General features: G+C 41.0%; 1 protein-coding gene across 2 annotated transcripts in view; it reads right to left on the reverse strand.

Moving 5' to 3' along the window:
• The window catches only part of LOC149807330 (uncharacterized), a 51798-nt gene extending 38794 nt beyond the window's left edge, over positions 1-13004 (reverse strand). The window contains exon 1 of one of the 2 annotated variants that reach the window (XM_089965398.1): positions 12874-13004. In XM_089965398.1, coding sequence (XP_089821524.1) covers positions 12874-12882 — 9 coding nt within the window. In that variant the 5' untranslated portion in view covers positions 12883-13004. The remainder of the gene's footprint in view (positions 1-12873) is intronic. The other variant, XM_089965406.1, reaches the window with a different exon arrangement.

Consider the following 13004-nt stretch of genomic DNA (forward strand, 5'->3'; position numbering starts at 1 on the left):
TGGTTGTTCTCGGTGACGGGTTCTTCTGGCACTGTCACTAACACAGGTTGAAAAGTAACTTTTTTCCTTGAACAATTCTCGTGCATACTTGGCCACTTCTTGGGTCCAAGCCTCAAAACCCCCCCTTTTTCTAGTCACGAACATCTGTCCAGTGGGGGTGTAAGTCACAAGCTACACACACATCGTCATACACGTCTTCGGTAGCTAAAAGTTGACGAATCTTTTTTTCCCGTTGAGGTCGAGAAGTATCCAGATGAAAACGCAAGGCTTTGAGCAAAAGGAGTCTTTCGTGACCATTTAAGGCCATTGAGGTGGTAAGTACTGATCGTAAAGAGTCCACAAGGAATCAGCTGGTAAACGAAATCCCAGAAAACAAGTCACTAAGACAGACACCACTTGTCGACCCAAATTGAATGGATACAGTTCTTGTAATAATCGATGGTAATGATCCACGGTTTGAATATGGTCATTGTGTTCCATCCACGGAATCTGTTCAATTACATGTGACATAAGTCGTGGCATGGCAGCCTGTTTTTATAGTCTCTTTGTTTCGGAAACAATACACGTACTTTCTAGCCAGAGATCTTCGTTCTCGGTGATGTCCAACATTTCACTCCTAGCCAGTCTGGTTTCTTCTTCAACGACATTGTAAGTTATTTCAATGTCTCGGTCCCACTAAGGATAAGTAATGACAATTCGGTGACCATCGAGCATGTTCTAGGTAGGCCGAATCTTGCGGTTCCCAGGGGTGAAGTTACACACCGCAACTGAAGCACTTGACTTTATCCCCTTCACCCAAGTAGTAAAATCCGGCTCTGGCTAATTCTTCGGGGGTCGGTCCTCCCAGATACTTAGGCCATTTTCCTTTCAACGATTGAAGACGATTTTCAAAGTCGCAGTATTCCGACAAAGGCACAGGGAACGAATATTCGTCTTTCACAGGTTCATTTCGATGAGGGTTGAGTGACATGGATAGGAGTTCGCTCAGGGCTGAATGACATCCGTAGGGAAGTAGACGTGAAGGTAGACATTCACCTTTAAAATGAAACCCAGTAAAGTGTCCAAGAGGACGAGTGGCATCGCTTTCGCATCCCTCAGGTTTGACACGCACAGCATCACTTTCCATGATAGCGGAAGTGAGAACAAAGTTCCCATGATGCTTTACGGCATCGCTAAGGTCACAGTGTACAGCATCGTTCTCATCGCAAGGCTCACAATCGCATTCCACTTCAGAGCCCCCAAACTTAAATTGTGTCCTTCTGAACTTGTTGTGTGTTTCTCTGAAAGTATTCATCTTGTTCGCTTGGTCTTGGTAGTCACAATGAACTATCGATCTTGCCTAGGGTTCCTTTCTATATACAGACCAATATCGACGTGTCCAAACGAAAAGGTGAAATGATTGGGAAGTCGCACTCGCTTCTGGTACACGATTTGATAGACTTTTTCCAAGGGTTGACTGACGATGTGGTGAGTGGGTAAACGTACAATCTTGTTGGGTTGATAGGTGGTGACTTTAAAGTGTTCATCCTCTCCAGATTGCAAGGCTTCTTTCAATACCCCAAAGTTGACCACACGACTGGTACGATAATTCAGAGTCAATCCTTTCACTTTACACTTCGTGTGCACTTCTCCTTGTGGGTCCCGGTATTCGTAGCCGTAATTTTTTGGACCGCCACTGACGAAACTTAGAATCTTGTCGTCGGGATGCTCGTCTGTCCAGGCTCCTAAACGGTCTCCTTCGATGTCAGGGTGCTGTTGACTCGGGTGATGGATGTAAATGCAACTGTCCGTGTCAAAGTACAGGACGCGTTCCCCTAACAGTTCTAAAGCTTCGTACAGTTTTAAGCGAGCATGAGTTGTCACGTAAGCCGCAATGATGACATTTCCAAAAGGGTCGTCTTGTACAAAGTCCAGATCTTCTTCGTAATTGACCAAGATCAAATCCTCACGAACGACGTCCACGTGTTTCATGAATTTGGTTTTGTCGTGAATCATCTGAAAGTAGCGGGAAGGTTCTGTCAAATATTCCGTCTTGGGTAAACACGGACGTTGTGCCATTCTACCCCACAAGCAATTTAACATCACTTTGGCAAACGATCGCCTGCCTTCGTTTTTCTCTATCTGATCTAAAGTAATGCCTTCTTGTGCCCAGTATTTCTCTTTGAATGTCTTTTGGTCTTCGGGAGTGTGACACCAGGAAGGATAGCCACTGGCTTCTTGTTTTAGTTTCAAAAAGGCATCCACGTAGTCGGCGAAAATGCCTTTCTGAGTGGGGTCACCCTTGTGATATTGTTGTGTCTTGGGAAAGTGACAAATTTCGTACACTTCTAACAGTTGGTATCCCATGTCCAGAGCTTTGAACAATTATACGCTGACCCAGGTTCCCGTCAAAGCCCGTTCTTCCTGTGTGTGCTGACAAGGTTGGTCTTGGTTGCACGTTTCGGCACAAGTACGGCACAATGGAAACATCAGTTTGCCTTGGCAATGGTGAGGTAAGACGGGATGGTACAAGTCCTTGGGAGGCAAAACTTTGCACTTGATCAAGCCTTCGTATTGTCGAATGTTGACCAGGGCGATGTGTTCCGTGAACAATTGTGGGAGCCCTGCAGGAAAGCGACAATATTTGCACACGTAGGGATACAGCGAACACACGTCCAAGTATTTGATTTCTTCTTCTTTCTCTTCGTCGGCTTGGTACAGCAAACAGGTGGCATTGGTCCTTCCTCCGTACAAACTATCCCTCGGGTTCAGCGGGTCCATGAACTGGTAACTTTCCACGAGGCGTTTAAACTAGGGATCGGTTTTCAAACGGTGATCGTATTCGTGTTCCCACATTTCCACCACTTGGTATCCTTCTTGTTCTAACTTTAGGCGTCGCTGACAAGTGGCCTGGTACAAGTCTTCCATGGTTCGTTGTCAAAACTGATTTTTAGTGCCACGGTCAGGGTAACAGACGGCACATCCGTGAAATAAGCAACCGTTAAACTCGTACACGATCTTGGGGTTTTCTAAGTCCCAGCCATCGACCGAATGCGTTCCGATGGTCTTTTCGCCTCCTCCGTTGCGGGCATGCTGAATCCATTTGTCTTCCTTGTCGCACAAGTAATGTAACCAGCGTAGGGCTTTGACCGAGTACTGACCTTTGACATAGTTGGTCGTTTGAGGACTGATGACAGCCACAGTGTTTTCAGGCATGAATCGTTGCCGGTACACTAAGGAACACGCTTTGGCAATGGTGCAAGCTTCTTTCAAAGGATCGACCCCTCCGTGTTCCATGAACAGTTCTCGAAATTTTCCACAGCAACGTCGTAAAATGTCCACGTCGGAACGACAATACTTTAACATTTCTTCCTGAAAATCGAAAGGGTCCGAGGCGTGAGCCTGGTACCAAGCGTAGAAAGCTTCTCGTTGTTCGGTACGCATGTTGTCAGGGTCGTAATAGTGAGCCTCAGGCAAATGGGGTAGAATGGCGTGTTGATTGGCTTTTGAAAAAGTGTGGAAAGTACCCTTTAGCCATTTCTGTCATTCCAAACGTTTTAGGCATTCGGCTCAAAGGCATGGCCAAGTAACTCATCGAATCTTTAAACTGTACTTGTCCCACTTGCATGAAAATGATTTTGGCTCCGTTCAAAGTGACTTTAGGACGCTCGGTGCCTTGTTCCGTATAGTATCTCAAAAGAAACTGTCCATCGTATCTGGAGAAATTGTGAGCCATCACCGTGGCATGACGATGACAATCTCCGTAACGTTCGATGTCCTCTTGGCTCCACGTCTTGTCGATGGGGTCTAAGACCCATTGGGCAAAGTCGGCTAGCGTGTTCGGTCCCCGAAAGATTTTTTCACGTCCTCCAGGAATTTTGCTGCAGTGAGGGCAATGACTGAAGATAGGTTCCTGAATGCACTTCTCGCACACTCGATGAGCCACGCAGAAATTAGGAACGTGAATGCCAGTCTCTTGCATGCATTCGAAATCGAAAAAGATGAAATTGCCTTTCTTCTTATGACCGTCCTCTTTCTCTGGTGGGGGTTGGTATTTTTGCACGTAGCATTGGTGTTCCAAGTCTACGATGTGGTGACAAATGTGACATTTTTTCTTTCCTGAACATACGTGTGCCTTGGCACTGTTGGTACGTATGCCTTGTCCACACGTAGGGCACAATCTCAGGAGTTGACAAGCACATTTCTGCTGTGAACCTTGCGTCTTCAGATGTTGTTGGTAACAGGTAGGGCTGACAAACGTGCGCAGACAAGTTGAACATTGCACTGGTCCTTCGCTCAGACAGGGTGGAGAGGCCAAACATCCTGAGCATTTCGATCCACAATGCTTGTGTTGCTCTCGATTGTTATAGCCATAGTCACATTTCTCACAGTAATATCTGTATCCCAGGAATCCGGTGATACTGGTAATGGTATCAAAATGGTAATCGTGATGATATACATGAATGTATTTTCCATCCTTAAAGTCTTTCCCTCGAAACAACAGAGGCCTGCGCATTTCTTGAGGGTGCACTTTCAAGGTGTAGCGTGGAGCTAGGACATCTTGCAATGTTTGCATTTCAGGAATGCCGCAGGGTGTGTCTTTGGGCATGTCGGCTTGTTGCAACAGGAGTTCTGCTTCGTTTCGTTGTTTGGCTCGGTCCGATTGTTGAATAGTTTTCCAGGCTCTTTTCCATTCTACCGTGTCATTCTTGTTAGCATAGGTTCGTCCCACCACGATAGCCCTGGCTAAACACATATGGTCTTGAGGGTTGTGAATTCGGACGAGACTTGTTTTGGTGCTGCGAAGCTCGTCCACCAATAACATCGTTTTGCGTCCAGTCCCTTGAGGAGGAGAGACGTGGGTCATGTCCAGTGTGGCTTTTCCATCGGTGATGTCAAACTGGTCATTGGATTGTTGTACGTGTTGAATTTTGTCCATGACTTTGGAAGCGGTCAATTCTGCAGGGCTGCTAAACTCGATCCAAACAGGGGATTTCAAGCCGTCGTGTTGTATGGAAAGTCTCAAGCGATCGTCTTCTTTGGGTTGACATTGTCGCTTGAGTGTGGTGAGTAAAGAATCCCACACTCCGGTGATGAACTCTTCTGCTTTCTCCAACGGTACTTCGGACTTGAAATCTTTAAACTTCACCGTGTATTTGTAAGCCGTGGTTCAAAATTTTCTAGAGGAGCAGTTTTCGGTCTCTCGAATGGAATAGTATTTTTCAGGGTTAACTAAGGGTGGTGAATTTCGTTTAGAGGGTTTGGATTCTGGTTCACTCATGTCCTCTTCAAAATCACTGGCATGAATTTGTGCCAAGACTTCAGCTCTGGTACGAGGCGATAGATCACGTTTCTGCCTCTTACTTTCTTCTTCTTTCTTCTCAAATGAATAGGATCGTTTCATCTTGAGTGAAAAACGTCAAATGACTCAAGTTTAAACACCATGGACTAATTTATAGTCATGGCAGACAAGCGTATATAAAAGGGTGTGTGTCTTGTCCTTTCACTATTCATTTCACTCTCAAACAGAGCACAACGATGGAAGAGACTACCCAGATGGAACGTTTCATCAGAGCTTTGCGAGGGGTCATTAGAAAATTCTCTTCAGACCAGCCGACGGACAACTCTCCTTCCTTGCGAGATAAAAGTGAAGATACTTGCTATATCTGTCAGAAGAAAGGGCATTGGTCTTCAGAGTGTCCAGACCGTCAAAATAGAAAAAAGGGGTTAGAAAAGACAAAAGTCAAGATACCTGTTATTATTGTCAAGAAAAAGGACATTGGTCTCCAGATTGCCCAAAAAAAGAAACAAGAGGAGTCAGAAGAAAAGAGGGATTCTTCAGAAGAAGAGAGGGATTCTTCAGAGGAAGAAAGCAGCCAGGTAAAGAAAAAAAAACAGGAGAAGAAAAGAAGAAGGGAAGAAAGTGAGGAGGAAGAGGAGGAAAAGACTGTGACGCTGAAAAAATTCAAAAAACAGAGAGACTAAACAATGAGACAGAAGAAGTGAATGAACTTTTTAAAGTGCTCTGTTGTGAATTGTGAATTGGATTGTAACTATTGATAAAAGAATAAATTAGGTATAAAAAGGTAAGTGTCTTTGGGTTTTGATTTTAAAATAAGAACGTACACTCACGCACTCATATACACGTACTATTGGGGTAAAATGTTGATTTTTTTTTTTTTTTTTTTTTTTTTTTTTTTTTGAGTTATTGGCAATTGAAAGTCTATCTCTTTTCGAGAGAAGTGGGTGGCCCTGAAAGGGCCTTTGGTTTTTGGTGTAGGGGTGAGTTTAAGCAATCAACTTTAACTGCCTTAAGCTTTTGCCACGGCCGAGGCCTACTTCTGATGATGATGATTGGGTTGAAATCACTAAGGGTGGTACGGTAGGCTTAGTCACAGGGTTGGCGTGTTTAGCTCGGGAAGGTCGTATTCTCTTCGGTCGTGATAAAGAAGTCTGATACATTTGTTTCAGACTTCTTAACTCCGTTAAAATGTCTAACAGTACCGTGACCGTTTGATTTTCACCCTCTTGTTTCTTTGCTGCTGCTTCTTGTTGTTGTTGTTGTTGTTTTTTTCTTACCTCTTCTTGCTGTTGTTCCTGTAAAAGTAAAGCTTGTTCCGCTTCCTTTTGTCGTTGTATAAATTTCTCCAATTCTTCTTTCTGTCTCTGTCTAAAATTCTCCACGTGTGGTAATGAAGGTGACGAAGGTTCCGGAACAAATTCTTGCGAGGTAAGAAAATCCACAAAATCCCAATTCACCTCTTCTGAAAGTAAGTCCGGGTTCCATTGGGTGGTCTCCACTGCTGGTGCACCCCAATGGATCGTTTTCTGAGTTTCCGTCATGTTGAATCACTGTCGCATGGATTGACAGCGCACAGGCACTAGCGAATCTAGATAGACCACGTGACGTCACAGACTGTTCTCTTCGGATTGGATGCGAGCTGACTGAATTTTGTAACGCGTGTTTGGATTGGTCAATGAACTCAATCCGTTTCAATCCTTCCTCTACCTATAAATAAGCGCAGTTCACTGCATTGATTTACCTATTCTCGTCGCCTCAGCATGTGGACTGACGTTGAATCTTCCACACTTGTGTCAACAATGATGTTCAGGACGGACATACCGATGTATGTCCGATCCGAATGGACATTTGTCCATAGGACCGCCAGCAACCTATGGATACGTAGGATTTACGTGGAGAGGCAATGATGCCTCAAAAGAGTCCTGATTTACGGTCCTACAGTGAGACGAAGCCTAAGGACAAGAAGAAGTCACAGATGCCCTTCATGTTAAGGGCATATATAAACCCAAAGGCCCTTTTCAGGGCCACCCACATTTCTCGAAAAGAGATAGACTTTCAATTGCTTACTCCTTTTTTTTAATATTTTTTTTAATTTAAAAAAAAAATAGAGACCCCCTCCCTGTTTCAATTTTTTGCCTGTTCCCTTTCCATAGACCCATCAGGTCGGGACCCTATTAAAATAGGGTCCCGACCCCATTGTCCATATACAGTCCCACGATTTTTCTCCATGTTAAATTTCTCTTGTCCCTAGAATGGATATTTTTTTCTTCCATGTTAAATTCCCCTTGACGCTAGAGTGGCCCATGAGTTTTCCCCATGTTCAATTTCCCTTGACGCTAGAGTGGCCCATGAGTTTTCTCCATGTTAAATTTCCCTTGACGCTAGAGTGGCCCATGAGTTTTCTCCATGTTAAATTTCCCTTGACGCTAGAGTGGCCCAAGGGGTTCTGTAATGCTAATTCCCCCTGACGCTACGGTGGCCCCATTCACTACTTACCTGAACAAGTCAGCCAGAGTCGGCTTCTCTGTGCATTGATGGGCAAAGCACTATGCTCCCATTTCCTCAACATAATATAGCTAATAGTGTGGTTACAGTGCCGTTAAAACCAGCAAAAAGAATCAAAAAATATATGACATGTTTTATTGCATTGAGGTGGTGGTAACAGGGTAGTATAAGAGTCCTTGATATCCAGATACCCACAAAGACAGTCTCTATTGTATTGTGGTTCTGGTAACGGAGCGGTATTCGTGTTCTTCACATGCAAGTATCTGCTAAGACAAGTTTTGCTGTACTGAGGTGTCTTTATAGGTATTTAGCACATGTCATTTGTATGAAGGTGTCTTCTGTTATGTACATTTGATTTAATTATATCTGATGTAATTGTTTGTAAGCTTTAAAATCTTTCTATTTTTTTAATTTCGTTATATGTCAAAATAATGTAGTTCTGTTTATTAGGAACTCATACGTTTTCCAGAAAATAATTTAACCGTAACTGTTCATTTTAGTAAACACATAAGGCTGACCTGGTTCCCGACCTTAATTCAAACTTAGTAACAGCCACGTGAACAAGCTATTTTTAATTTAGTTTTAATGTGGGACTGATAAGAATGAGATCGAGGCTGTATTGAATACGTGACCGTAGACTTGTAAATAGTTTTTAGTAAAGTAAACAAGTTTTATTCTCGGAGTGAAATGACTGGTTCTTATCAAGGGCATACACGGGCTACGTGATTTTATTTTATATGTAAACATGATCACGTGACCCTTATCCGGGGCGTACAATTTAAGTTTTAAACCATCGTTTTAGAGAAATATTCACAGTCTGGGCTTAAAAACGCTTGATGTCAAGTTGTTTCCTTCTGATGTAACCAGCTTTTGAGTTAGATGTTAATTCTTCTTTAGATTATTTGGATTCAAGATGAGTAATTCGTTTCTCTGGAACTATTTTTGTGCTCATACAGAATTCTTGAACAAAGACAGTTCTTAAAATTTTTATTCGGATTTCAAACACCAGATTACTTGTGTCTCTACAAGGAACTGTAGACCACAACACAACATTGAACAGGATACAGCATACATCATCGCCTTCCATCTTGGATTCTTCGTCGGGACTCGAACTTGAATTCATTAGAACATTTTATTATTAGGACTTATAAAATTTTATTCGTGGAATATTCTTGGATTATTTTTGGATTTGATTCTTGAAACCGTAAGTTTTTTTTCTTCATTTTTACAGTATTTTTCCATGGAAATAAATTATTATATTTTTCAAAGTTTGTTGTTTTCACTCTTTCTTGTGTTACTGTTTATTCGAGCCTAAACCCTTAACACTTCTGAGACAGGTTTTGCTGTATTGAGATTATGGTAACTGTACAGAATGTCCTTTGTATGAAGGTGAATAATGAGACGAGTTTACTGTAGTGAGGTGATGATAACAGGGCATTATGTGTTTCCTTCATATGAAAGTGTTAATGAGACTTTACTGTAGTGAGGTTGTGGAAGAAGTGGTATTATCTTTAAATTTTTTAAATGTATCTCTATTATTGACAATGTCTTTCCGTTTTCTGCCTCTACTCCAATCCCCTTATCAGGAGTTTGATTATTACGGACGAAATTAATAACAGACTCTGACTTAAAGCATTGTATAAGATTATGGATGCGGGATGCTCTCCGTGATGACAACGGTTTAGAACTACACCATCTGAAACTGGAAATATGGTGAAAAATCGATGGCTAAGTGTCACTGTTATCAGTTCTCAGTCCTAGATAGATAGGCACATTAACTGTCCAATTTGTTTTAATTGCTTGCCATAACGAGGCCACCCATGTCACGAAAGATTACTCTAGATCACATGTCTTATTACATCGTGAAAAATACTTCCTGATCAAATAATACGCGTAAATGTCAATTATACAGTTTGACAATCTATTTGACAACAACGCCTGTTAAATACAAATGACTGATGCTGCTAATTACAAAGGGCTGATTTCATTCAGATACATTTGGGTTCAGATTTGATGAGATATTCTTTGACATTATCCCAGTGTTCACATTTGTGAGATATTCTTTGACATTACCACAGGGTTCAGATTTGATGAGTTATTCTTTGACATTATCACAGGGTTCAGATTTGATGAGTTATTCTTTGACATTATCACAGGGTTCACATTTGATGATCTATTCTTTGACATTATCACAGGGTTCAGATTTGATGAGTTATTCTTTGACATTATCACAGGGTTCACATTTGATGATCTATTCTTTGACATTATCACAGGGTTCAGATTTGATGAGTTATTCTTTGACATTATCACAGGGTTCACATTTGATGATCTATTCTTTGACAATATCACAGGGTTTAGATTTGATGAGTTATTCTTTGACATTATCACAGTGTTCACATTTGATGAGTTATTCTTTGACATTATCACAGGGTTCACACTTGATGATCTATTCCTTGACATTATCACAGGGTTCAGATTTGATGAGATGTTCTTTGACATTATCACAGGCTTCAGATCGATGAGTTATTCTTTGACATTATCACAGGGTTCACATTTGATGATCTATTCTTTGACATTATCACAGGGTTCAGATTTGATGATTTATTCTTTGACATTATCACAGGGTTCAGATTTGATGAGTTATTCTTTGACAATATCACAGGGTTCAGATTTGATGAGTTATTCTTTGACATTATCACAGGGTTCAGATTTGATGATCTATTCTTTGACATTATCACAGGGTTCAGATTTGATGAGTTATTCTTTGACAATATCACAGGGTTCAGATTAGATGAGTTATTCTTTGACAATATCACAGGGTTCAGATTAGATGAGTTATTCTTTGACAATATCACAGGAACCGTGCGTAGTATACTCGTTTTCGACCTCCCATCAAGGAGGTGGTGGTGTGTACTAGAATGGTGACGTAGGAGAATGAGGGAAAAAACAATTAAAAATATAAACAATAAAAATGTGTACTTTAGAACGGTATCGTTGAGGACGCGAGTGAAACATTGCATGAAACATGAACTGAATCCAAATGAAAAAGTTATCACTTCTTTCACGCTTATAACTTTATACAATTTTGAAGACATTTTCTAAGAATGAACCAACAGGAAATTATGTTTAATGACGTATCGCCTGCTTCGCATGTACAACCCATAATCAAAAACCTCGGTATAGCCAGTTTAGCGTACGAAGTAGGTAACCATAATTTAGTTCTTATGGGTGTTACCATAAAGTGATACATGTGAATGCAGTTTGAACTGGATGACCATACATGCAACAGTACCTAGGAAGCCGAATGACAATCGACTAAAGAGAGAGAGAGAGATGACTTTGACCATTCAACTCCACATGTTGTTTATTTCCTTGCTATCCACTCATATAGCACATGGTTTGCAATCCAGTTTTGTTAAGTATGCCTTTTTAAATGTCATGATGCCATCAACCTTTTACCCTTCGATCCACAAAATGATCCCACTTTGTTCTTATTAGTCCCAGATGGCGATGATTAATATAGCTGGTTAGTGTCCTTGTTCATGAACAGAGTTATCTTGCGGAAATTATGTTTCTTTCTAAGTCGATGTGTCCTTGATCGTTTATTGTTTTACCATTAAATTAATATTTTTTTTGCGCGTGTGCATTACATCAACAAAGCTTTGTCGAATAACATAGTATTGAATGAAATGTATTGTTCAGAAAGTAGAACTGTTGAACCGATGGACAGAATTACAACTTGATACATTTCACGTTACGGAGGGAGTAAAAAAAAAAATAATGACCTGTAGTTCAATTATGATTCCTCAACATTGATCACAGTGTTATGACTTGAATACATCTCATCTTAATACGGGAGTATCCAAAAGTAGTTACGAGCATTTTATGCATGGTCACTAAATACAGATGGACAGCGTTTGAACCTGATACCGTACGTACCACCTTAAGACGGGAGTGTAAAAATGTACCTGAACAATGGTGAATAGCGTTATAACTTGATACGTACCGCTTTACGGTGTGAGTATAAACAAGTACTTGCCAGTATGGTATGCATAATTTCTCAACACTGATCGACAGCGTTGTACTTTGATACGTCCCACCATATGGCGGGAATAAAAAATGTACTTGTTATGCAAGACCCCTCAACACTGACAACTACATCATCGGAATACTAATTTGCTATTTTCTACCTACAAAGAAAATGTTTCATGGTTGCCTCTGAGCCTAATTCTAAAACATCTTAAAAGCATATATTCACGACTGAAATGATACGTTCCTAAACGACCTCTGAAGACGAATAATTGATTATAGTTTTATTTAAAAGCAGAATGACGACAAAGCAGAATGATAACGTGCATAGCCTCAGACATGACTGTGCATATACAAATATTGACATTTTGGACAGTGTTGGGTTCGATCAAATGTATGGCAAAGCGGGGACGGATCCATAAAGATCATGGGGGGGGGGGGGGAGGGCGTAAACAAGTAGTCCAGGGGGCATAACCTGCAGCAGGAGCCATGGGGCCTAAAGCCCCGGACGCTCTTGCATTGTAAACGTTTCCAAGGCATAATTGTAACCATATAGCTGGAATGAAAACCTTAGAGAACATTCTAGTTATTTAGCGCTTATTCTTTTTGTGTTTTTCTCGGGATGGGTGACAGTTGGTTCCTTCCTGGCCTCTTGAAAGGATAGCCATCATTAGAGGTAAATATTTTAATCCTTGCATATAAATAACATGGTCTAAAATAATTCACAAAGTTTTCATAGTTAATGTTATAAATGACAGTGAACATAAAGAGTCTGAAAATAATAAATATTTTCATGTTAACTGTGACACAGTTCAGCCATAAGTGAAATAATCCACGTTACCGTAATATGATATCGAACATCGCCCGCGAATAAAGTTGCTATTGATTGAACATTTTGTTGCTTCTCCCTGTAAATCTTTATTTATTATATTTGTGCAGCGGAATACTAAAAAACTACTGATATTGTTCAACAGAACACTTTTAGAGAGAGAGAGAGAGAGAGAGAGAGAGGGAAAGAGAGAGTTATACATCTCCTACTATTCTTTCACAGAACTTACCGAAGCCATAGTATGTTTGGATTCACGTAAAGACTGGTCTGTGCATTATTAACCACACATGCAATGTTATAACCGAGGCGACAAGAGCTATCAAATGTTCTGACACAAGTGATACCGTGTCCAAAGTTTAC

The sequence above is a fragment of the Sinohyriopsis cumingii genome, chromosome 1 (genome assembly GCF_028554795.1).
Source record: "Sinohyriopsis cumingii isolate HCF-2022 chromosome 1, ASM2855479v2, whole genome shotgun sequence".
In the NCBI taxonomy this organism is placed as follows: domain Eukaryota; kingdom Metazoa; phylum Mollusca; class Bivalvia; order Unionida; family Unionidae; genus Sinohyriopsis; species Sinohyriopsis cumingii.